Source organism: Mobula birostris, chromosome 1 (genome assembly GCF_030028105.1).
Source record: "Mobula birostris isolate sMobBir1 chromosome 1, sMobBir1.hap1, whole genome shotgun sequence".
Classification (NCBI taxonomy): domain Eukaryota; kingdom Metazoa; phylum Chordata; class Chondrichthyes; order Myliobatiformes; family Myliobatidae; genus Mobula; species Mobula birostris.
In genome coordinates this window covers 217528027-217555044 of record NC_092370.1, presented here as the reverse complement: position 1 = coordinate 217555044, position 27018 = coordinate 217528027, and the positions used below count along the sequence as shown (strand labels likewise).

Genomic DNA, 27018 nt, shown 5'->3' with positions numbered 1-27018 from the left:
TGAAAGGACCTTCCTGATGATCCGACATTTCATCAAAACGACTTTCCCATCTTATTCACAGATCGTAACTGGGGCCAAAGCTCAGGAACTCATATGGCCAGGGTACCTCTGATCCAAGCAGGGTTACGTTGAAGTCAGTCATGAGCACTATTTTAAGTGAAAGGCTGCAGGAACATTTCAGAAAGTATTCCTTCACACAAAGAGTGATTAATATCTGACACAATCAGCTAAACTTCTTAATTCAATCAAAGAAAGAACAAATTCAATGCAATACAAGGAGATTAAGGGGAGCTTTGTAAATTTCTGTAGAAGACCCTCTGTCAAGAGGAACCTGTCTTTCTGCTTTTGTCCCACCTACAAACATTGGCTGCCTGAAGTTAAGAGCGGTATCAGTTCATAGCTACCTCATTTAATTATTAAGCCATAGTTCACAGCATTGTGGAATGCATTACAGCGAACGGGCCAAAGGATAAATCTCTTACAGTCCCTTTGCTACTCAGGGCAACCATCTGTCCGACAACAAGTGAAAAGTGACACGGTTCAAGGCTCTGAAAGTCAATAATTGCTGGTCTGGCTGTTGGAATTTATTTTAAAAAATCATGGTAAAGCTGATAAGGAAAACATTTTGCCCCACTTATCTATAAACTAATCCTTCATACCATTTGAAGCCTCTGTCCTTGTGTTTTGTGCCATTCATACCTTTATGGGCAATACAATGGAAGGAGGAACATATTCAGTGACCATTGCCGCTGTCATTCCTGCTCTTTTTTATTTTGCCCCCGGCCCAGCGAGCTTTCCTTTTCAATTATATACCCAACTCCAAATTTACCATATTACTGGGATCAACCATTTTATGCCCTATGGGTACTGGTGCCCTATGGGAAAGGAAGTGGTGAGAGTGGCAGTGGAGATACTCGGTCACTGGTTGCATGGCCTGCCGATTGCCATGGATTTCAATGGAAACCGAAACCAAGCCCCTCGTGAGACGGACCTGTCACCTATAATTCCATTCCACTCAATCTGCAAGTTCTGCTCAGGGTCTGCTCTGTCTTTTGGTGCAAAGGCAAAACTAAAAGGCAATGTGGATAAAGGTGAAGTGATATTCGGGCATTTTACCTAAACTGATAGGTACTAACGTTAATTCTCAGTATCCAGAACATCAGCACGAATGTAGGGAAAACAATAAACAAATTAACTGATTGGTCACTCAAATTCAGGTTCTGTGAAACAGTAATCTTTCTTTATTTAGAAACTATTAATTTAAAAAAAAACCCTCAGGATGTGGTTTGATGAAGGCAGCTGCAAATGCACTGAAAGATCAGCGTTACCTAGTACAAAGAAACACAATTGATTTTCAAGACACCCACTGTCTTAAACATTCACTCCACCCTTCCTCTGAATTAGACCATAAAAGTATAATACATAGGAGCAGAATTAAGCCAATCAGCCCATTGAATCTGTTCAGCTATTCCATCATAGCTGATTTATTTTCCCTCTCAAATCACACTCCTGTCTTCTCTCCATAACCTTTGATGCCCTTACTAATCAAGAACTTCCACTTTTAAGTACACCCAACTAACGCTGTTATAAGATTGTCGAATGGATCCCTGGAATGATAAGATGAATTCTTGACCTCACAGTCTACAACGTTATGACCTTGTGCCTTATTTTCTACCTGCACTGCACTTTCTCAATGGGTGTTACATTTTATTCTGTATTCTATTAGTCCTTTACCTTATAATATCTTAACTTATGTGGAATGGTTTGATCTGTATGCAAGACAAATTTTTCTTTATACCTCAGTATACATGACAATAATACACTAATTGGAATTCTCAAAAAAATCCCCTCTCCATCTACAAGGTGCCCTGCAGCAAGTTGCCAAAGATTTTTTTCCTAATAATTGCTTCCAAACCTACATCCACAATTGAGGAGAGCAAAGGTAGCAGGTGATTTAAGCACCATTGTCTTCAAGACCTCCTTCCAATCATATACCATCTCAACTTGGCAATATTCTACCATTACTTCTTTTCAACTGGGTCAATATCCTGAGGCTCTGTTAATAATAGCACTGTGGGAACTCCTTACCACACATGATGAAAAAGTTCAAGGCAGTCGCTTATCACCACCTTCTCAAAAAGCGCCCACATCCCAGGAAAGGGTTTACATTAAAATAAATCATTTGCCACCCACTTAACATGCAAAGTTCAGAACTAATTCCGTATCTATTCATGCATTCTTCTGCTAATGCTTCATAAACCTTTCTTGTATCCCGTCCAAGGTTCCCTTGCTCATCAGAAAAATAACATTATCTTCATTGGGAAAACATCCAACCTCTTTCTCTCACAAGTCTCTTCATTCACTCCATGCTGCTGTGAAGAGTGCAAATAACAAGACAAATGGAAAATAGGGAGGGGAAAGGGAGAAGAACACTGGAATGAGATCACTTAAAATCACGTAAAAGACGAAGAGGCAAAGAACTTAAAGTAAAACACACAAAAAGCTGGAGCAACTCAGCAGATCAGGCAGCGACTATGAAGAAGAATAGCAAGTTGAACCAAGACCCTTTATCAGAGCACCTTATGCTTTTCCATAGATCCTACCTGACCTGCTGAGTTGCTCCAGCATTTTGCGTGTGTTACACTGGATTTCCAGCATCTGCAGAGTCTCTTGGGTTTGTTTCGAGACTAAGGACTTGCCTCGGCAACAGAATTAAAACACATTTGGAATTCGTTTATTTTACCAATGATTACATTATGAGAAGCCCAAATATGGTGTTGGCGATGCCAGTACTCTACCAGGGCTAACTGATGTTGCTTTCCCTTCACTTCCAGCACTGCATGAGTGTGCGGCTATGCAGGATTCCTCAGACCTCATTCTTCTGAGACTGCACCAGCACAGAACTGAAAAGCACACTTTCATTATGCACTTACACTTCAGTGCGCCCTGTCAGAGGATTAGCAGGCACCAGCAGCAGTGTCAACCGCAACGATTAAAGGTCAGCTTGGCTGGTTGTGGTTGAGGAAAAGAATGGTGGAGTGTGGTACAAACTTTTTGATTAACTGTCAGGATTGCCTTATAGACTCACTCACTAGGGGAAAGCAGGAACCTGTGTGATATGTGGTTGCCAGTGAGCCAATTGGGTGGGTACCTGCCAATCAAGTGGTGCGCCAAGTAACCATCCAGTGTTGGCCATAGCCCTTTACTTTTGGAGCTTCACGTATGGCTCTCAAACAAGATGGAGAATTCCTTTTAATCCACTTATTTGCTTGCTGAACATTTGAGCTGTTAAATCACCTCAGGCAGCGGGTCATTGATAGGTGAGACTCAACCTTCTCACAAGGTACGTGTCAAGTCCCCAGAATATCTCTTGCTTTACTGTACAATATATCGCACAGGGAAACACGAAGATATTCACCACAATTATCTGGCCACACTTGCTGGTAGGCACTGAGGAAACCCAGTGACACGAGCCTGTGCCTTGCCTGCTAATAAACTGACAGCCATGTGGTTCGTATTGGGGATTCCCAACACCCATTCATTAAGTTCTTTGCTGACAAGTTTGAAGGAGGCATCTACTAGCATCTGACAGCCAGTCCTTACTGTTTTCTGGTGTGAAGAGGCTTGGGACTTAGGAAAGCACAAATCACTTCAACCATTCCCAGTATAGAAACGAATCCTTTGGCCTAAATCAGCCATGCCAACCAAGGTGTCTAACTAAGCTAGTCCTATTTACCCACATTTGACCTGTAATCCCTCTAAACCTTTTGTATCCATATAATTATCCTGATGTCTTTTAAATGCCAATATTACACCTGCCTCAACCACTTACCCTGGCAGCTTATTCAATGCCTTATCTTGAAACTATTTCCCTATCTAATCCCCTTCTTGCCCTAGTTCCATGTTTTCCCCACCAGCAGTTAGAACAAGTTCAAAGCACATCTATGTCACCATATACAACCCTGAGATTCATTTTCTGGTGGGCATACACAATAGAACGATAACCATTATAGAATAAATGAAAGACTGAACCAACATAGGCATTCAACCAATGTGCAAAAGACAACAGGCTGTGCAAATACAAAAAGAAAGAAATAATCATAATAAATAAATAAGCAATAAATATGGAGAACATGAGATGAAGAGTCCTTGAAAGTGAGTCCATAGGTTGTGGGAACATTTCAGTGATGGGGCAAGTGAAGATGGGTGAAATGATCCCCTTTGATTCAAGAGTCTGTTGGTTGAGAGGTAATAACTGTCCCCAAACTTCATGGTGTGAGTCCTGAGGCTCCCGTACCTTCTTCCTGATGGAAACAGTGAGAAGTGAGCAAGACCTGGCTGGTGGGAGTCCCAGATGATGGATGCTGCTTTCCTGTGACAGTGCCTCATGCAGATGTGCTCCGTGGGGGGTTGGGCTTTACACATGGTAGACTGGGCCATATCCATTACTTTTTTGTAGGATTTTCTATTCAAAGCTCTTGCTGTTTCCACACCAGATTGCAATGCAACCAGTCATTATACTCTCCACCGCACATCTACAGAAGTTTGTCAAAGTTTTAAATGTCATGCTGAATTTTCACAAACTCCTAAGAAAGTAGAGGCACTGTTGTGGTTTCTACGTAATTGCACTTACATGCTTGTCCCAAGACACGTCATCTGAATTGATAACACTGAGGAATTTAAAGTTACTTACACTCTCCATCTCTGATCCTCCAATGAGGACTGACTCATGGACTTCTAGTTTCCTCTCCAGAAGTCAATAATCCGCTCCTTGGTCTTGTTGACATTGGCTAAGAGGTTGCTGTATTGGCACCATTTAGTTAGATTTTCAATATTCCTCCTATATGCTGATTTGTCACAACCTTTGATTTGGCCTACGACAGTGATGTCGTAAACGAACTTGCATATGGCACTGGAGCTGTGCTTAGCCTCACAGTCATAAATGTAAAGCGAATAGAGCATGGGCTAAGCTCACAGCCTTGTGGAGTGTCTGTACTAATGGAGACTGTGGAGAAGTTGTTGTTGCCAATCCAACCTGACTGAGGTCTGCAAGTGAGGAAATGAAGGATTCAATTACAGAGGGAGATATTAATGTCAAGGCCTTGAAGTTAATTGATTAGTTTTGAGGGGATCATGATATTGAATGCTGAGCTGTAGATGATAAAGACCATCCTGATGAATGTATCTTTGCTGACCATATATTCCAGGGTTGAGTGAACAGCCAATGAGACAGCATCTGCCATGGACCAGTACTGCCAGTAGGCAAATTGGAGTGGATCCAGGTCGCTTCTTGGGCTGGAGTTGATAGGTTTCATCACCCAACCTCTCAAAACACTTCATCACAGTGGATGTAAGTGCTACTGGATGATAGTCATTGAGGCAGTGAGGAAGTGATACTGAAGTTAAGGAATAAAGAACCACAATATTTCTGAATGGCTTAGTAAGTGCATGAGACTAGAGAGCTCACCTCTGCTTTTATTCTTAACTCTGAACTAAATAACCAACCATCATCATCAGCTGAAACTCTCTAAATGCATTGTTAAGCTTAAGGCTTATGCTATGTGACCTTATGACTGATAGTCCCTCAGAAATGCTAACCTCTTGCTTAGGTTTTGATTGTGGATCTCCCTCATGCACCTGTAACCGCTACATTCCAGTAACGGTAACTATCTTGTTCAAAATCTGATCCCTGTCACCCAATTCTATTGTACCGGTTTGAGATACTCCTACTTATGGGAAAACAACCTACTACCACAAGGAGACTTCAAAGATTTGCTGGAGGAAACTCAGGAAGCAGCTGGAAACATTGAGCTTTTATTCATAATCAGACTGTCAGAACCGTAACCGCCTCTGTAATTTGCAACTCATTCACTGGCGAGTATTCGAAGACCTGGGGAACCTGAGGTGGAAGCATTAAGTTCAAATACCTGCTGGAATCATTTTAAGAAGAAACACTTATTCAGTCTGTAAAAACGAACAAGGCGCCTTCACTGAGGGGCAAATTCAACATGTCATCTCAAACTTTGACACTGTGGATGCACAGCAGATATCAATTTGACTGGTTGCATCAGGGCCTGGTATGGAAACACCAATCCCCAAGCACAAAAAAGCCTGCAAAAAGTATTGGATACAGCCCAGTCCATCACAGGAATAGCTCTCACTACCATTAAATACATCTACAAAGAGGGCTGTGTCAAGAAAGCTGCATCCAGCTTCAAGAACCCCCACCATCCTGGCCACGCTCTACTCTCACTGTTACATAGGAAGGTGGGAAGATGGCGGCGTGGCGCAGCTCACAGCGGCCACTCTGGTGGTGATATCTGTTATTTGTCAAGTAGGGTGCCGTGCACAATCCTGATTTGATGAAGACCGTCGTGAGAGCACGGAGGAACATCTGGTGAAACTTCTGAAATGCCTGCCTCGCTGCTGCTGCTACTGTGTGGTCCAGAATCTCTGGAGGGGAAGGCCGCGAGTCCTCGGCTTTGCTTGATGCTCGGCGGCCGGGGCAGGGTCAAAGCGCTCGGCAAAGGATGGTGCTCGGAGAGGCTGTGTCAGAGGGGCTGGTCGGAGGTTCGAAGTTTTCGGACGGACTCAGAGTCTGCTGCGGTCGGGTGCTTCCAATGGTGCTGCATCGGCAAGTTGGCGGTGCTTGGAGGTTCATGGCGGGGAGTGTTCCTCCCTTCTGCTGCCTGCGTGAGATGATGAGCCTATCAGAACTCTGAGACTTTTTTTTACTGTGCCCATGGTCTGCTCTTTATCAAATTATGGTATTGCTTTGCACTGTTGTAACTATATGTTATAATTATGTGGTTTTGTCAGTTTTAGTCTTGGTTTGTCCTGTGTTTTCTTGTGATATCATTCTGGAGGGACGTTGTATCATTTTTTAATGCACGCATTTCTAAATGACAATAAACGTAAACTGAACTGAAGGAGGTACAGGAATCTTAGGTTACACACTACCAGGTTTAGTAACAGTTATTACCCTACAACCATCGGGTTCCTAAACCACCATGAATAACTTCACTCACAAATCTAGACTGTTAAGGGCTCTACAGCTCATGTTCTCAGTATTAGTTATTTACTTATTAAATTATTAATATTTGTGTTTTTTATTTGCACAAATTGTCTTCTCCTGCACTTCGGCTGTTTGTCTTTGTGTGTAGTTTTTCATTGATTCTATTGTTTTTCTTCGATCTAGATGAATGCCTGCAAAAATGGATCTCAGGATAGTACGCATATCCAAATAAACAATATCTACTAACTCTCCTTTGTCTAACCTCCCTGATACAATTTTGTCAGGCAATCTGCTGACTTTGGCCTGTTTTATCATGTGTGTCCAAGTACCCTGAAACCTCTCCTTTATAATGGACTCCCACCTTCTTCCCAACCACTGAAGTCAAACTAACTGGCCTATGTTTTCCCTTCTTCTGCCACCCTCCCTTTCCAAAAAGCGCAGCGACGTTTGTAATTTTTCAGACCTCCGGAACCAGTCCAGAATCTAGTGATTCTTGAAAGGTCAGTACTACTGAGTCCACGATCTCTTCATCAGTACTAATGATCCTTTCGGAACCCTTGGGGTGTCGTCCATCTGGTCTAGGTGACTTATCTACCTTCAGAACCTTCAGTTTCCCAAGCATGTTGTCCTTTGTAATAGAAACTACACTCACTTATGTTCTCTGACACTCTCGAATTTATTGCATACTGCTAGTGTCTTCCATAGTGAAGATGCAGAATACATATTAGGTTCAACTGCCATTCCTTTGCCTCCCATTACTACTCCTCCAGTGTCATTTTCTGGCGGTCTGATATCCATTCTCACCTCTCTTTTATTCTTTATATATCTGTAAAAAAACTTTTTATATCCTCTTTTATATTATTGACTAACTTACCTACATATTTAATCTTTTCTCTCCTTATGGCTACTTTCAGCTGCCTTCTGTTGGTTTGTAAAAGCTTCCCAATTTTCTAACTTCCCAGTGATATTTCTAATTATATGCCACCTCTTGTTTTTCTTCTGCCTTTGACTTCTCTTGGCAGCCAATTTTGCATCATCCTCCCTTTAGAATAGTTTTTCCTTAGAATATACCTATCCTGCACCTTCTGATTTGCCCCTAGAAACTCGAATCATTGCTGTTCTGCCATCACGTCTGCTCGTATCCCATTCTAATCAACTTTGGCTAACTCCTCTATAATTCCCTTTACTTCACTGTAATACTGATATTTCTGACTATAGCTTCTCCCTCTCAACCTGCAGGGTAAATTCTATTATATTATGATCACTGTCTCCTAAGCATTCCTTTATCTTAAGCCCTCTAATCAAATCTGTTTTATTATATTACACCCAATCCAGAAATGTCTTTTCCTTTGTGGGCTCAACCACAAGCTGCTCTATAAATCTCTATCTCATCGGCATTCCAGAAATTCCCTCTCTTGGGATCCAGCATCAACCTGACTTTCCCCATCTAACTGATATTGGAAATCCCCATGACTATCGTAACATTGCCCTTTTGACTTGCCTTTTCTGTCTCCCATTTTAACATATACCCTACATCCTTGTTACTGTTTGGAGCTCTGTATATAACTTCCATCAGAATCTTTTTAGCCTTGCAGTTTCCTAACACTACTCACAAGGATTCTACACCTTCCATTCCTAGGTCACTTCTTTCTGAGGATTTGATTTCATTGTTTACCAACAGAGCTTCCCCACACCTTCTGCCTACCTCTCTGTCCTTTTGATACAACATGCTTCCTTGGATGTTAAGCTTTAACTATGATCTTCTTTCAGTTACGACTCAGTGATGCTCACAATGTCATACTTGCCAATCACTGAATATGCTGCAAGGCTATGAGACCATAGGATATAAGATATTAGGCCATTCAGCCCATCGAGTCTGCTCCACCATTTCATCACAGCTGATTCAGTGTTCCTCTCAGCCCCAATCTCCTGCCTCCTCCCCGTATCCATTCATGCCCTGACCAATCAAAAATCTTTCAGCCTCTGCCTTAAATATACATAAAGACTTGGCATCCACAGCTGCTTGTGGCAAAGAATTCCAGATTCACCACTCTGGCTAAAGAAATCCCTCCTTATCTCCATTCTAAAAAGACAGCTCTCTATTCTGAGGCTGTGTCCTCTGGTCTTAGACTCTCCCACTGTTGGAACCATCCTCTCCACATCCATAATGTTATGTACCTTATTCCGTATTCTGCGTGGATTGCGTGCATATGGTGACATGTACATGACTTTGATAACTAATTTATTTCAAACTTTGAAATTGAAATTCTACCATCCATCCAAATCATGAAAAGCAGTGATTAGTATTAAATATTTTATCCCACACATTTCTTGTATCACTAAGTAACCACATTGATGTTTGCCACAAGTAACTGATGACAACATTTGGATTAGAAAGACAAAACTGGGATGATTTACTTAGTCATACTGCCACACGCAGAGGAATATAAATTGACATCAAAGAGGCAAAAAAAAGCACATATCAAAAATAACACTGTTATTTCGTTCTATGTGGATGTAGCAATACAAAGTGATATCCTGCATTCTGAACGCCACAGTAATTCTGCAACTAAATGTAGCCAAGGGGTATATGTATAAATAAAAAGTCCAGTCATTTGCAAGGATGCAGTTTATTAAACACTGCAAGTCAAAAACTAGAGTAAACTGGCAAAATAAAGAAAAAATAATGCTTTAAAATTGAACTTCACTCTTTGCTTAAAGTGGTAATTCCTTGCTACGAACAGTGCTAACATCCAGTTAGATTCCCTGCAAAAATAACTGTGGAGTAGGATGGTAAAGATATTGCAGTTTTAGGATGGCTTACATCACACATTAAAACAGGATTTCCACTGTTCCTGATGAGGTACAGAGTCTAACAATTTGCTGAACAGCAAGTTGAGAAAGTTTAAAAGCCACAGCCCACAGCTGTCTAGAATCTGGAGGACTGACCAGGAGCACTAATACAGGCATACTGGCAGGAGGTAGCTCCCAGTTGTGAGAACCTCCACTCAATTAATTTCACATCCTCACTTGGCATGTCTGGTGAGCTGTTCACAACTAAAAATCACTTACAAGTCATTCCAGTGCATGGAATGGAGATTTATTCATTCAAGTATTATGATCAGTGACAGTGGTCCTGCCAAGGTACCTGTGAAGATTAACTCTGGGCTCATATAGCTGATTGCTGATAAACCATACTGGAATCTAAAGAGAATCGCAAATAATCTGTTGGAGGAACTCAGTGGGTTGAACCCCACCTCTGGGGGGAAAAAAATTTGCCCTACAGCAAGTCTTAACCCAAAATGTTAATAATTCCTCCGAATTCTCCTGTCACAAACAGTTGCTCAGCCAGCTGAGTTCTTTCAGCAGGTCTTTGCTGTTCCAGATTCCAGCATCAGCAATCGCTAGCAAAGAGAGTCACTCTAGATTAGGGACAATTAGCAAACCCCAGTGAAAGTAACTCTTAATCTGGGATGTTCGTGCTCTGAACAGCAACACATCCCCTCTTCACTCTGCTGGAAGTTGAGACCACTGGCGTTCTCCCAGAGGAAGCCCAGGCCAGCTCTCTCGTCTTCCTCTCCTCTAACTCTTGCTGCTCTTCATCCTGTGTTCATGTCCCTTGGGTTCTGGGACTCCAAGCTCTTCTTCCTCTGCCGCCAGCTGTGGTTTTCGGCTGGCTGAGGTCTAAAGGATGCAGCACACAAGGAAGAGATGTAGCACACCTGCTTGGTACATTCTACTGTCTGTGTCACTCTGGGCACCACAGACACACTCAGGCACTGCAATCACCTTCAAAGAACACGGACTCTCAGCAGCCGTAATATGATTGTGAATGGGTATCAAAAGCCAAGGAAAAGGAAGAAGACACTCCCCCCCCAGGATCTGTTCCTCCAGGAAGGGCCAATCACGGAAAGAGTGGAGCAATTCCATGTTCTTGAAGATGAATAAGTTTTTTGTGCTTCTTGGAAACATGCCAGATGTCAGGAGTAAGTTTATTTACACAGAGAGTGGTGAGTGCGTGGAATGGGCTGCCAGCAACGGTGGTGGAGGAGGATATGATAGGGTCTTTTAAGGGACTTTTGGATAGGTACATGGAGCGTAGAAAAATAGAGGGCTGTAGGTAAGCCTAGTAATTTCTAAGGTAGGGACATGTACAGCACAACTTTGTGGGCCGAAGGGCTGTAGGCTTTCTATGTTTCTATGCCATCACAAAATCTTCTGATGATCCACCACCACATGAACACTGGGGGCAAGAGAACACTTACTCTTGAGGAAAAGGTTCGGCTCATAAGTAGCCTGATGTCAACAGCTATCTGTGTTAGTGGGATTCTAGCAATGCTGGCACAGCCCAGGGCAACAGATGTCCCCCTCTGAAACTAAAAAAAAAATCTCTTCTTCCTGAGCACAGTGCTGTGTGACCTCTCTGAAACCATAGTGAGGAACAAAGTGTGAACTACAGCAGAGATCGGCAACAGTCGCTTAATAGATCTCGAACAGCTATCATTACCATATTGGCCCTTCAAATTATGAAGAGCTGGCAGCATTGAATCACCGTGAGCAACTCAGTAGTGAAATACTGGAGAAAACTCCTCTTGTTCACCGTTTGCAACCTTCTGAAAAAAATGGTCGGTAGTCAGTACTTAATCTGACTGATCAAGCTTCTTTCTCCTTATGTGGATACAAAGGAGCATCACACAACCTTGATTTTATGGTAAGTATCCAACAGAGATCATACACTATTAAAAACTTTTACTAATGCCAGCAAGGAGCGAAACATGAGGTGCACAATTGTAAGACCATAAGATATAAGAATAGGAGTTAGTGTTTCAGCCCTTGAGCTCTGCTAAGAAATAAGATCATGGTTGATCCTCATGTGGGCAGAGTTAAAGATGGCACCAGAGGAAGATTTCTCCCAGCCCATCAGCGAAGCGGTTAAATTCTTCTTCTTTTAATGCCTCTATTTTCCTTCTCAGGGTGATTGGGGTCCTATCGGGTCTTCGATCCACAGCAGCATTCAAACTGAGGGACCGGGGTCCTATCGGGTCTTCGATCCACAGCAGCATTCAAACTGAGGGACCGGGGTCCTATCGGGTCTTCGATCCACAGCAGCATTCAAACTGAGGGACCGGGGTCCTATCGGGTCTTCGATCCACAGCAGCATTCAAACTGAGGGACCGGGGTCCTATCGGGTCTTCGATCCACAGCAGCATTCAAACTGAGGGACCGCACAGTGGCATGTTCCCATTTTTGGAGCTCACTGATTGGCTGCATTTTCAATATGTCCAGCCTGAGGTCAAGTGCCTTCAGGGTGCGGCCCTGCATGGCCCTGTGGACACGAAATTTCACAAGCCTCACGAACTGAAATGCTGCAGGAGGAAGAACACCGAAGACAGCGAGGGCAGCTCTCGCAGGCCTCTGTACTCGGTGATCGAACGCTCTCACTCTCTCTCGCTGGTGAACAGGAATTTATTGCCAATTCTCAACGACACTTCAAACTGACTGTAACATCAGAACAGCGACTGTTTGTCCACCCCCCTCACTGTGGAAGGAGCGATCTCTCCCTCTCCCTTGATAGTGAAAGCGAGAGTGCCCATGCGATGTTGAAATGTTGGAGTGAACAGTTAGTTTTTGATGTACTGTAGACCATGGTCTCTCTTTGGTGGCTTTGCTGTTGCTTGCATGGTGGGTGGAGGGAATGCTGATGCTTTATGGGAGAATAAATAGGGGGAGTATTAATGCTGTTTTCTGCTGTTTGTTCGTGGGAGAGGGTTAGAGGACTTGGGGGTTTTATTTTTTTTCTGTCATTCATTCTTTGAGGTTTTTCTTCTGTTTTGAGGATGTCTGTTGAGAGTAAGAATTTCAGGTTGTATATTGGACACATTCTCTGATAGTTAATGGAACTACTGAACATTTTCCACCCACCCCTGACCATCTTCCATTTCTTTATTTCTGATATGATTAAGTACATTTCTGATGCCAGAATAAATGTTGGACACATTAAAATGACCTGTACATACAGGGGGCCGGACCACTTTCCCAAAAGAGTTAGAGTCATACTGTGCCGAACAGGCCCTTCAATTCAAACATCCATGCAACCTAATAGATTCAATTTCACGAAAAAATTAATACAGGCATGACACAACTCCAGTTACATTTCAATTCATGCATAAAACAAATTCCATTTTTAGGCATAACGATACCATAGAAATACAACTCCAATATTTATCAGAGTGGGATTTCCAATCCATGATGAGAAAAGCAGCATTTTAGTCAGGCCCTTGACACAGCTAGGATTTGACTCAGCATTGTGCTTGCATCTGTTTAAACAGATTCACTGTGAAAAGGATCACCAGGCTTGTCACCCTGTTTGATAGGGAACCCCATAGCACAGGTCACATCCAGAGGCTCTGTTGCTTTGGATTTCCAGCATCTGCAGAATCTCTTGAGTTTTTCCACACCCAGATGCTGATAGGTTTGCACTGCTGTATAAAAAAAAGACAAGATTGAGGGAGTGGGTGGTGGGAGGAGGGAGGTGTTGAGGGAAGAATAGCTTACAGGGCCAGGAGTTGATTGGAGGGGAGAGAACAGAGACTCTAATCATGATCAGGGAAAGAAGCCAGTTTGGTGACTGGGAGAAAACAGTCTAAACCTCATCTCTTTGAAGGCAGAGTTGGATAACTATCTAGTTCCTGCACATGGTTGTCCTCACCTCCATTTAGCTCCCATGTTTCCCCAGAACAGGACACCTGGTCTGCTAGAGTTAGACATAAAAATGGGGATTCAATGGTAGGCGTGCAACTTAATGACATATTTAAATTGTCAGCCCAGCCTCCACAAGCATATTAATTGTCCAAACTTTATGCAAATTGAAAATAAATATATTAAGTCAAAGGTGGAGATTTTTAATATTTTATATCCCATCCAAACTAAACACATTAAATTTTAGGGAGTTAAATATGTGCTGTAAATGAGCTGTACATAATTAAACTAGCCCAGATAGATCTACAGAAAGGCAAGTAATGGTTAAAAAAATGAAAATAAAAGAAGCTGCAGTAACACAAATGCTTGAATCATCTCAATAATGATAGCAAGAAATAATCTTGGTCTCTTTCTGGTCTACACAGCTTGACCATTCATAGCTCAACAAAAGCAAAAACATTATGTTGTGCAAGGTTTGAACGATATCTGTTGATCACATCACGCTCCATCACAATTCACGAACATACTGGAAAGCAAGTGGAAGGTTCTTTTATCGCTCTGTACACATGGCAACCAAATGGAATACTGATTTTCGGTAAAGATAAGAAGTTTGTGTTCTGGGCTTGCATGCATGTTATTTTTGCAGCAAGTGATTAAGTGTTCTCGGCTAAGTTTTTGAAAAAAGACACTGTGACTGCATCATCCTCCCTTAACATACTCCCACCCACACACCTCAAGCGAATTAGTGCCTCAAAACAATATGCGGATCCAGGGATTTGCATTCAAGACCGATCTGAACTCCTAAACTTCATGAATATTAATATACACAAAGCCTTTCTGATATTCATGATGGCAAAACTTGCCCTGTTCAAATCTGTACCCATCTTGGGAGTCAAAAGGAGGCCCAGAATGTTCTTAATCCCAGTGGTTTTGTGTTAAATCATCGTGTGGTGCAATTTGTACTGCACATCACAGCGCCTGCAATGCAGTTTTAATCTTTACCTCAAGTGCTCAATGTGTGGGATTTGTATGTTACACTTATGACAGTGTAGGTTTCCTTGATGGGCTCCAATTTCCTCCGTCTTAAAGATGTGCTGATAGGATAACTGTGCACTTGGTGTGGATAGGTGCAAGGGAATCAGGTATAAAGTGAGGGACATGTGAGAGAGAAATAAGGGGGAGAATGGGACTGAAGGAGTTGATCTGTTAGGAGACAACACAGGCATGATGGCCCAAATGGCCTCCTCTGCTGTGATTTGAGGACAAGGATAAAGCAATCAAACGTAATGTTTCAAATAAACAGTTAAGCAGAGTCTCACTCATTGCCTCTGCCATTTCTTAGCCCTATTCCTGCTCGGTCATTTTTAGCCCAGTTCATGTCCCATTATGAAACAGCAATTCCCCATCTCCACCCAGCCCTTGAATTTTTCTTTCATCTGATCAGAGCACCAAATCAACACGATTTCACTGAAGCAAAAGCTCCATGTGCCATAGCCACATCTCCCTTCCTGCAACATAACACAATCCTGGTCCAACCCAACTACAACCACCCTGCCCTTCTCAATCTTGGGTCGAGCTTCAAACTCCAGACGAAGGCTATCAAAGAAACTGCTCAATTCAATCACAGATGTCATTATTTAAAGCTCTTGCCTCATTGTATGCCTCAAGAGTTTCCTCCTTTTTGTTACCTGCATCTTCAACTGTCTTAAGAACCTTTTTGTTTCTATCTCTCCCAGCTTAATTTCACCTCACCTAAAACTGCGCTAAATGGAATCTAGTGTTCACCTGGCACCCCAAATCCATATTGGATGCAACTGGTTCTCTATCTAATGACATGTAATGATCAAACTGCATATCTACATTGCTGAGTTCTATCCAGGCCACACAAGAATCTGCTTGTGGAAAATTGCATAACTGCCCTCCCTACTGACAAAGGAATACTTGCAATAGAGAGAATGAGAGGGTTAGAGAGGACCTAAGGAAGATTTTTTTTTTTCCACCAAGATGTCTGTAAACTGGAAAACTGATAGAGTGGCGGTTGAGCCAGGAAGTCTCACAATATTTAAGTAGTACTTGAGCTGCAAAGGCAGAGAACACTATGGACCAAGTGCTGGTCAATGGGATTATCATAGACACAGTGCCTTGAAAATGCATTCAGCCCCCACAACACTTTGCACATTTTACTGTCTCCTTTCTAAATTTAAAATACACTAAAGTAGAATTTTTGAACTAATCTACAAAACATTGTTCATCATGTCAAATCAAATCAAAAATTCCAAATTCTCTCAACAATTTACTAAAAAATAAAAGCCACAATTGTGATGCTGTAAAATTATTTACCTCCTTTGTAATTACTACGCTAACTTTCCTCTGTAGCAATATACTTTCTTACCAACTCACCCATTTTGTTGATGTAGAAAATTGGAGGATTACCTGTTTTCATAAGAATAAATACCCCATCTCTCTGTAAGGTCCAACAGTATGGTAGATTTTCAATAGACCAAACCAAAATGAAGATAAAGGAGCATTCAAGGCAAGTCAGGGAAATGATAATAGGGAAGCACAAATCTGGGGAAAAGCACCAGACCTTTTCAAAGGCACTGAACATACCTTGAAGCTTAGTGCAGTCCATCATGAAAAAGTGGGAAAAATATGAAACCACAGCCACACTGATTGGGTCAGGCTGCCCCTCACCAGAGAAGAATGGCACTTGAACGAGAGGCTACTGAGACAACAGCAGTCACTCTGAGTGAGCTGCAGATGTCAGTGGCTGCAACTAAAAATGAATTTCATGGCTCCACAATCTCTAAGGCCTTGCAGAAAAAGTGTATTTATGGAAGAGTGACAAATAAGAAGCCTGGCTAAAAATAAAATCCACATCCTTGCCCATAACGACTTTGTAAAGTGTCATTTAGAAGATACTGTAAAGATGTGGAAGAAGGACTTGAGGTCAGATGAGACTAAAGTAGAATTTTTTGGCCTCAACACTGAGCAGTACATGTGACAGAAATTTAATACTACGCATCAGCCAGGTAATACCATCCCTACTGTAAAGTATTGTGGAGGCAGAATCATGCTATAGAAATGCTTTTCAGCAGCAGTGACTGGAAGTCTGGTCAGGATTGATGGGAAGATGAATGCTGATAAATATAGAGAGAATCTGGTTAGAAACCTGCTAGCCTTTGCCAGAAAGTTGAAACTGGGGAGGAAGTCTGTCTTTCAGCAGGACAATGACCCAAAGCACACTGCCAGAACCACCACAGAATGGCTTCAAATAAAGCAAAGAGGGATGAAAACTTTGGAAATGCTGGCATTTCAGGTTTTGAATTTTCAGTTTTTCATGCTTTACAATTTTCCCTGCTTTTTTAAATTTATAAATCACATGCTTTTTTTTTCCCTGTTCTCTGCTGTGGAAAAAAAGAGTATGTGATTTATAAATTTAAAAATTCAGCTAAATTGATAAAAATCCCCAGTTGTAATATTCATTTATGTGAACAAAGGGTTGGGGGGGGGGGGGGCTGAACACTTTTACAAGGTACAGTAGGTTCTTAATAATGAGCATGGGTATGGTAAGCCAAAGAACTTAATCTGTGTTGTGTCACTCTACAATCCCCGAATTATGAACGGTATTTTTAAATACCTCCTTGGATCTAGAACTGATTGTGAACCACCTTAGGATGTTTTACTGTAACATGAAGATAAAGGAATTAATAAGACCTGCTGTGTCCGAACAAACAGTAAGACCAGCCAAATGGTACTGAGTGGGAAACATAACAAGTGGCTTTCTGTTTTATGAGATAAATGTTAGCAAAGAATTCATGCTTTCTCAAGTGCAACCTCAAGACCCAAAATAGCAAGCACAGCTCAATTAAATGTCTCCTCCCTTAACACTTTAGTTATGTGTCAGCTCACGAAATTTTCTTGGCAACACTAATAAAGAGGCAGTAAGGTTTGCTACGAGTCAACGACCACTCATTGGCACTCAACAACAGCAACAAGCAGTCAACATTATTAAGAGTAATTTGAACGGCGGCTCCTGGGATGTACAACTAAACATGGAAGTTTTCCTCTGCCCACCCCCCCACCACATTGTCCCTCCATCTCCCAAAGCTCCCCACCAGTTTTGGTAGATGAAGGGCCAATGCCTACATCCAAGAGAAGGAGAAAGTGTTTTTTGCATTGTCAGAGTCTCAAAATAATGACTGAACTTTCAGGACAGACAAGCATTTCTTCACCCAAAGTGAAGTGAATCTTGGAATTCTCTGAATTCTCAATTATTAATGGTGTCAAGGTATGTAGGATTGGAGCAGAAGAGTGGAGTTGAGGTAAAAGATCAGCCACAAACTTAAAGAACAGAACATCAGACACAAGAACCAAATGATTTATGCCTGTTTTTATAATCTTATATTCTATTTATTATTTCACTTTCTCATTATGCTTTCACATTTTGAAATAACTATTCTCACTAAGGTTTCTTGGTTTAGACTCTGCTTGCTACACAAAGATTGCTTCAATCCAATTTGTAGAAGAGTCATAATGTCAAGTGCCAGTCTTCATCAGCCACAGGTTGCCAGTATAAAGACCACTACTCTTACCAGACATCCAGTGACAGACAACATATTGCCATAGAAAATCCCATACAGGTCAGCTGCAAGGAAACTGAACAGCTTGAACCATTCAATATCCCAAACACAAAACATGGTCCAAAGTATTTAAAGTTTTGCATTGGATGAAAACCTGACTGAAAAATCCAGGCTAAGCGTTAACTAAAGAAGGCTAGAATCCCATAGCTAATGGTTGAGAAGGTGAGTAAAATGACATTCATAAAAACTGGAATAGCAAATGATTCCTGCTGTGTAAATTTATTAAAGATTCATGGAGGGAATGAAGTTTCCATGTTAGATTATATTGATTCATGCCATCTGCTGCAAAGCTTCATTAAGTAAATTGTCCTGTGATTAGGTTAGGATTCAGTTGGGGGAATTGCTCAGCAGCGTGGCTCGAAGTGCCAGAAGGGCCTATTCCACACTGTATCTCAATAACTAGATAGATAGATAGATAGAAAAATAACCCATTTAAAATCCAAGGTATGAAACTGCTTTAAACTTTGATTACATATCACCAATTCTAACAATAAAAACCCAAAAAGCCAAGAATTCATAAAGGTTACAAAGGCTTATCAGAAAGTCTATTTATGTTTCCACATTGTAGACATGAACTAAAGGAAAAAGGAGTTAGTGCTTTCCCAGTGTATGTTATTAATAAACTCTTGTAGGGCTTCTGACCGGGTACAGGTATCGATTATAACCGACGTTTCATTGACAAACTCTGCCATTTTCTTCAGGGATGATGCCTGGGCATGACTAGTCTGGTGGTATTTATACCCCAGCCCCCCATTCAATCATTCCTGATTGGTTAGTCTTCATTCAATCAGGTTTCCAATCTCCCACCTTGTTTACAATCGAATTCCACTTCTTGCTTAGAGTGAGACCTTCGTCTTTGTTAAAACTCTTTTCCTCTAGTTTTATTTCAATTGTTTTCTTTACCAGGCAATCCCAAAAGCCATGGGCACAGCACAGTAGTTCTGTGCCACAGAAGTCAGTCCTATGACCAGTGTGAATGCAGAGTTTTGCTACCACCAATTTCTCTGGGTAACTCAAACAGATACACCTCCTGTGCTCCTTGATGTGGGTTTCCACCGTGTGTCCCATCTGGTTGATATACGCTGCTTCACATTCACAGGGAATCCTGTAAAAGTCAGTTGATCTGAGTCCCAGGTCACTTTTGACCTCCATAAGCTTACTTGAGCTTCCTTATGGGTTTGTGGACGGTATTAATCTGGTATTTCTTCAGGATCCTGGTGATCCTTCCAGAAACTGTGGAAATATAGAGAAGACAGGTAGTGCCGCACCAGTGGCTTTTGGGACCACCTGGTAGAGGAAGCCATTGAAATAGAACTAGAGGAAAATAATTCTAGCTGTTTCTATCCTTTTTAATCTAACAAAATTTGGGATATGTTGTTGGTCTCTGCCAGTATTCTGTTTGAGATAGCTAATTTATCCAAGCTGAGAGTTCAAGCCTTTAAATATACACATACTTTAAACATGGCACCATCATAAAACGTCCCACTTGTCAGGGAATTAGCCTTGGCTCAATGGTGGCTCTTACTTCTGTGACAGAACATTATGGGTTCAATTTCACTGCAGCAGATTGCCAGAATCATAAACAGTTTTGTGAAGTTCAAAGTTTCAAAAGTTCCTTTTATTATCAAAGTATGTATGCTGAATACAACTCTGAGATTCGTCTTCACCAGATAGCCATGAAACACAGAAAAACATGGAAGTCATTGAGAGAAAAGACATCAACTCCTCCCCAGCACGAGAAAGAAAAAGAAGCAAAAACTCGCAAACTTCAAATCCTCCAACCACTCCCTTGCACAAAAACTAACAGATCGCCCACCTGGAAAACACCAGCTAAAACATAAAAACTCCAGACCCCCAATCCCCTTCCCTCGCAAATCACTAACATATCACCCATCTGTAAAACTGCAACATCAAATCCCCAAGCTGCCAACCCACCAACTGCAGCAAGAAAGAAAATGGTGGAAGGACAGAGAAGCAGCGTGTTGTGCGTGCGCAGCCCTCTGATGAAAAATGTTATCGTATCTATTAAATAGGGGCCGTGGACAATTCTGATTTGATGGAGAAGGGACGTGAAAGCACAGAGGAACATCTGGAAAAATTTCTGAAACGCTCGCTCGCTGTTGTCATTACTGCGCAGTCGGGAATCTTTCAGAGGGAAGACCTCAAAATCCCCAGCTTTGCCTGCTGTTGGCGACCGAGAAGGAGGTCGAATCCTTCTGATAGAGATGGCGCTCAGTACTCGGTGTCGGAGAGCTGATCAGAGCTCGAAGTTTTCGGATGACTCGGAGTCAGACTGTGGTCGGCATGGTAGGGAGAGTTTTTCTTCCTTCTCTCCGTCTGCGTGAGATGTGGGACATTTGAGAGACTTTGAACTTTTACTGTGCTCATGGACTTCATCAAGTTATGGTATTATTGCACCGTTGTAACTATATGTTATAATTATGTGGTTTTGTTAGTTTTTTTCAGTCTTGGTCTGTCCTGTGTTTTGTGATATCACACCGGAGGAAATATTGTATCATTTCTTAATGCATGCATTACTAAATGACAATAAAAGAGGACTGCGCGTCTTCATAATCTAAATTACAGAAAATTGAAGGAGACCAATAGTGAAGTAATAAAGGAGTCACACATTCTTTCAAATAAGATGCTAAATCGAGGTTAACTCTGTCCCATGAGATATATGATGGTACCTTGGCAGAATCTGAAGGAGAACAGAACAGTCCTCCTGACTCAAATTTATCATAAAGCTGACAATCACTGCAACAGATCACTGGGTCATTTATCTCTCTGCTCTGTGCTTAATCTTCCTACTAAATTAACTGGCTCATGTATTTGTTTTTATGACATCATCAATACTCTTCAAAAGGAAATGAATTATCCATCAGATCCGTTGGTACATCCCCAAAGTGAAATCTAAAATTTGCCAAGTAAATCCAGTTCTTTGTTTATGTTTAGTCATTAAGCTAAAGTGGTACCCAAAGGAGCACAAGATAACAATGGGGAAAATATTCTCAAAGATGGTTCCTTCTTGGGAAAGTAATTCAGCTGCACTGGTATGACACCCCTATTGTTCACCCCATGGCATGGGTTCCCACATAGTTCAACATCTAGCTCACTGAAAATATCCATCTGAATCATTTCTAACCTTATAACTGATAAGTCAGACTGGATTCTAGTGAAATTCTTACAGCCAAGGGACTCGCGTCCTAACTTTGATAGAGAGTTTCCACACACCTGATGCTCAGACTTATACTACTGATCTCTTATGAAATCCAAATCCAATTTTCACTTTGAAAACAATAAAACTATACTGAGTAAACAATAGCCACCTGAGTTTGATCTGAACCAATATTTTGATACAGCATTGCTAAATTGGCATCTTAAGAAACAGAGAAACTTGCAGCACAAATAACTGAAAAACAATGTGACTGGGTCCAGAGACCTCCCAGCTCTCAAACCATAGCTGTTTCATTTGCAACTAATCAGATATTTAGCTGGGTACCACTTATATTTGGTGCACAGTTCTCTCTCTACCACCATTTCAGGCACTGAGTAATTGGCCCCAGTAGATCTTCAGACAAAGGAAAGGGTCCCTGGCATCTCTTTAATACTTCTACTACCGCAAATTAACATATCTATCACTATTAGATATTTATCTCTTTGCTAAGGGAAATAGGTCCTTCCTGTTTACCCTAACAAGGCCCCTCAAAATTTTATACAGTATACCTCAAACAAATCTCCTTCCAAAAAAAAAGGTCAGCCTGACAAATGTCACTTCATAAAATAAAGAAAACAACGGCAGATGCTAGAAATCTGAAATAAATTTTTTTTAAAGTGCCGGCAACATTTATCAATTCAGGCATCAACTGGGGAAAAAAAGAAGCAAATTTCATGTTTTCAGATTGAAGATCTGTCATCTCACAAAGGGCTTTAGACCTTAAACAGTTTCACCTAGTTAATTACAATTTCTAGCAACGGTAACATCCTTGTAAAATCTCCTTTGGAAATTCTCCCCTTCAAGTATATCCTTCCTGTAATGAGGTGACAAATGTGCACATATGGGCTAACTTGTTGTTTAGATCTTACACAGTAACCCTGTTTCTGTACTCTAGGTTCAAGAATTAGCTGCTGATTATTGACATTGGTTCAAAAGAAACAAGGAAAGAGAACAGCAAGGGAGAAAATTGTCAGCAGTATTAGATTTACGCCACACGTACTGCTTTTAAAAAAGCACATCCTTGCCTGTAAAAACCTTGCAAAGCATCACTTAGAAGATATTGTGAGGATGTGGAAGGCGGTCTTGTGGTCAGATGGGACAAAAGTGGAACTTTTAGGCCTCAACACTAAGCGGTATGTGTGACGTAAATCAAACACTACCACATCAGCCAGGTAACACCATCCCTACTGTAAAGTATGGTGGAGGTAGCATCATGCTATGGGAATGCTCTTCAGCAGCAGGGACGAGAAATCTGGTCAAGATTGATGGGAAAATGAATGCTGCTAAATACAGAGAGATCCTGGATTAAAACCTCTTAGCCTCTGCCAGAAAGCTTAAACTAAGGAGAAGTTCATTTTTCAGCAGGACACTGCCAGAGCAGCCTCAAATGAAGAAAATTGATGTCCTCGAGTGGATCAGTCAGAGTCCTGACCTTAACCTGATTGAACATCTCTGGCAAGATCTTAAGATTACTGTCTACCACAATTCCCCAACTAACTTGGCACAGCTTGCGTAACTTTGCAAGGAGGAATAAGGAAATCTTGCTCCATCACGTTATGTAAAGCAAAATAAACTACTGGTGATAAAAGCTGCGAGAGGTGGTTCAATGAAGTACTGAGCAAAGGGGGCTGAATACTTTTGAACTGCTGACATTTCAGTTTTTGAACTTTTGGTTTTCATGCTTAACAATTTTATCTGTTTTTGGGCTCTACTATGAAGAAGGAGCAGGTGATTCACAAATAAATATTCTCAGTTAAATTGATCCAAATCCCTGCCTGTAATACTCATTTATGTGAACAAAGGGTTGAGGAGGAATACTTTTATAAGGCATTGTATATATCCCTGCCTCGTTACCTCTTTCTTTCTCTAAGATGTCAGCCTGAAACTTACGCCTCTGACCAAGTTTTTGCTTATCTCCTCTGAAAGCTCTTTAGACAGTTCTGCATCAAATATTGTTCGGTGATGCTCCTGTAATATCACCTCATGATATTTCACTCAGTTAGGGCTCCATCTGAAGCCAAGTAGCTTTTGAGCATCCTTTATATTCGTTACTCTTGACAAAACTGTGAAATAGTTGGCTCACATTCCAAAACCAAATGTATCACAGAAGGGCAATAACTAATTGTACTCCTCTAACGCAAGAATGTTGTAATGAATGAAAGAGCACTGACAAGTCTCTATGGATCTCATTCCGATCTTGGCATTTGGGTTGTAAGACCATAAGTCCATAAGACATAGGAACAGAATTAGGCCATTCGGCCCATCAAGTCTGTTTCACCATTCCATCATGGCTGATTTATTATCCTTCTCTACCCGACTTTCTTGCCTTCTCTTCTATGGCATCCTTACTAATCAAGAACCTATCACCCTCTGCTTTAAATATACCCAATAATTTGGCCTTGTATTTATTGATCCCAACATATTTGTACTCCAGTGTATTACATCTGTCTCCAGTGGATGAGGATCACCTGAGATTATAAACTTATCAATATCTTGAGTCTAGACCAGGGATTCCCAACCTGGTCTCCACGATTACTTGCTTAACTGTATTGGTCCACGGCTGAAAAAAGTTTGGGAACCCTTGCTCTAGACAGACAGAAATATCCACTTTGACTGCCATCAACTGATCATGTTGGCACTGATAATACACAAGTCGGGAGTGTGACTACGTTTTCCATTTGCCTGGATGAATGCTGAACATCCAGAATAAAACATCACACTCGATAAGCTTCCCATTCACCACTAGCTCCCGTTACAAGGGTACCATGGCTGTAGTATGTACCATCTGAAAAAATGCACTACAACAGTTCACTTACATTTCTTCAACAGCATCTCCTATGTCTGTAACCTCTACTGGTCAGAAATAAATAGAGATTGCTACACCACCACTTGTAAACTCCCCTCCAATTCAGGCACTTTCCTGAGCTTCAATACTCCCAGGGTATTAGCCCGGAACTCCCTTATCTAACAATACTAGAGGAGTACCGTCATCACATGGGTTTCCAATGGTTTAAGCATCAAAACCTTCAAGACCAACTAAGGACTAGCATTTTATATTCCCCATGACACTCCCAAGCACAATAAGAAAACCTTATGAAAACTAATTTCATGTTAATCTAGGGCTATAAACTAATCTGGACAACTCAAATAGTGTTGGCACTGCATCCCAAAACATTGCCCATTGGTCTTATCATCAAATTGAATTATCCTTATTGTCCTTATCAAATAGCCCATTCCTTTCATTCAAAACTTTAATGAGTGATCAACATCTATCCTTGCAGACACAAGAGAGGAAGGTAAGAAGTAATTAATTCTGTCCAAATATGAATCAATATATGGCAATATATGGGCATTTTTAGTTCTAAATTCCGCAGCCCCCCCCCCCCCCGAAACAAAGATCTCAATCAACCTGCTATAGCAAGTTAAAGGGACATGGAAACTTTCTGGTCTGTACACCTCAGCAACCATCACTGGCAAAGCATTGTGGTTTGTAGGTTCTAAATTTCATAACAAGTCAACCCTTACCACACAATTAATGTTTCCTGAAAATTAGCTGTGAGGGGACTCATTATTGATTGAGCTGCTGCAATTTGTTATAATGCTGAAAACTATTATGTAATCAATTTCAATATCACGTTCTTTGCTGCAATTTTTTATGCTAAGATTTAATAATTTCATATTAAAAGCTATGCTAAGCTCGACAACTCAAATCGTGCTGGGACAGCATTCCAAACCATTGACCGTCAGTCTTAACAGTCAAATCAAATTATGCTTATTGTCTTTATCAAATAGCTCAGATTTAATTTTGAAAGAATGTGTGTAGGAAGCAATTGTACACACAAGGTATGATGTTTTCCCTGTCTTTGAACTGTAATATCACATAAAGTCATGTCATTGAATGGTCATGAACAATTTTGGCTTCTCTGTTTTGGTCACGAAAACTGTAATGGGTTCTAGCATTTTAAAATCTCACTATTATGGACTGATCACCTTTAAAATAAAACTCACTATAGAATCATCATAAATTCCATGCAGCAAACCTGCGTGCACGCCTTTCAGAACTGCAAGAACAATGGTCAAGCGAATGTCAGAAGTCAGTTTGCGAATGTCATATATCAACAGCTTACCCAGCCCTCAAAGGTTTTCGTGCCATTTTTCAGTAATTCCTCGAACTGCAAGGTGCAATTGGCAACAAAATCGTCGTATCCGATGGGGGTGTCATGAAAAACAGTCAGCTCGATCTCGCTGCTTCTCCAGATCTGAGTACTGAAGTCTTCGTTAAATGTGGGCCGGCTGGTCTTCTGTTTTGTGACTGTCTGCCCGACCCTCCGATTATCAATCTTTACCATTACATACGGATCCAATAACTGGTAATTTTTGCTGGATATTGAATGCCTGAGAGCGCATCGGGTCGGTTTTAGATCCACAGCCTCTCCGATTTTCACCTTCAGAGGGCCACTGAAAAGCACCATCCTTGCACCGTGACCCCCTAACTCAGAAAGGTGCACAGTACTCGAACCGAGCTGACAGTCAGATACAACAGGCCACTTGAAAGTGGAACAAAAAAAACTACTAAGAACAAAGCAAAAAAAAAACGCTTAATCTACCCGCGGACAAAAAGTTAACGTTGAATATTGCAAAATCTTGATTCCTGGTTTTATTCGCCCTTGTCCCTGCTCAACAAAGCCAGTCAGCTACGAGTAAACATTACAGGTGTATGATGTCCTCACGCGCGTTGAAGACCCTTTGATCTTACTAAGGTAGGTTTCGGTGGAGTCGATTACTCGCGCTTGTTTTGGATGAAAATCGCCTTTCGCAGAGTGCTGGTGTCTGCCGGACACGGCTGCCTATTGTTGAACTCTAACACTGAAGCATCTGAGCGATCGGGAGCTAAGTGTTACTTCATGTCATTCGGGCACCGAGAAGCAGGAAGCAATCAAACATCAAATTTCCGTGTGTCAATTGCCGAGCTGATGGGCTTTTTAAGAAAGGAACACACCTCGATAGAGCTTGTTCTACCCTCAGTCAAAGGCTATCTAATCAATCTTAATTAACAAACTTATTCAATTACTCTTTTTTTTAAAAATCACCATAATATTTATATTATTTTAAAGATGTATTTTCCAAAGTATTCTGGTGTTTGTAGTCCACAGTCCTTCTCGCAATAGACGGTTTGAATACGACGAACAACACTTCCCAGAAACCTGAGCGAGTGCTTTTATTCCGCTTTGCCAATCCATCTGGCTATCATTGTGATTGGATGTTATCGGGCAGCAGTAGACGAATGACGGCCAAACAATCAAAGGTTTCGACCAATCGATGATTGGCAATTGCTTTCCCCTACCTGTTGGGCGGGGTTTATGACCTAGGCGGTGCTTTGTTCATTGAGTTTACGAACAATAGCGATGTTCACGTGAAATGATTCTACAAACTCAAGAATCACA

At 41.4% G+C, this 27018-nt stretch overlaps 1 protein-coding gene across 2 annotated transcripts in view; it reads right to left on the bottom strand.

Annotated features, from left to right (window-relative positions):
- prkcha (protein kinase C, eta, a) overlaps window positions 1–26651 on the bottom strand; it is a 250281-nt gene extending 223630 nt beyond the window's left edge. For both annotated transcript variants that reach the window (XM_072271430.1, XM_072271440.1), the window contains exon 1: window positions 25702–26651. In XM_072271430.1, the coding sequence (XP_072127531.1) occupies window positions 25702–26046 (345 nt within the window). In that variant the 5' untranslated portion in view covers window positions 26047–26651. The remainder of the gene's footprint in view (window positions 1–25701) is intronic.
- Window positions 26652–27018: the final 367 nt, after the last annotated feature.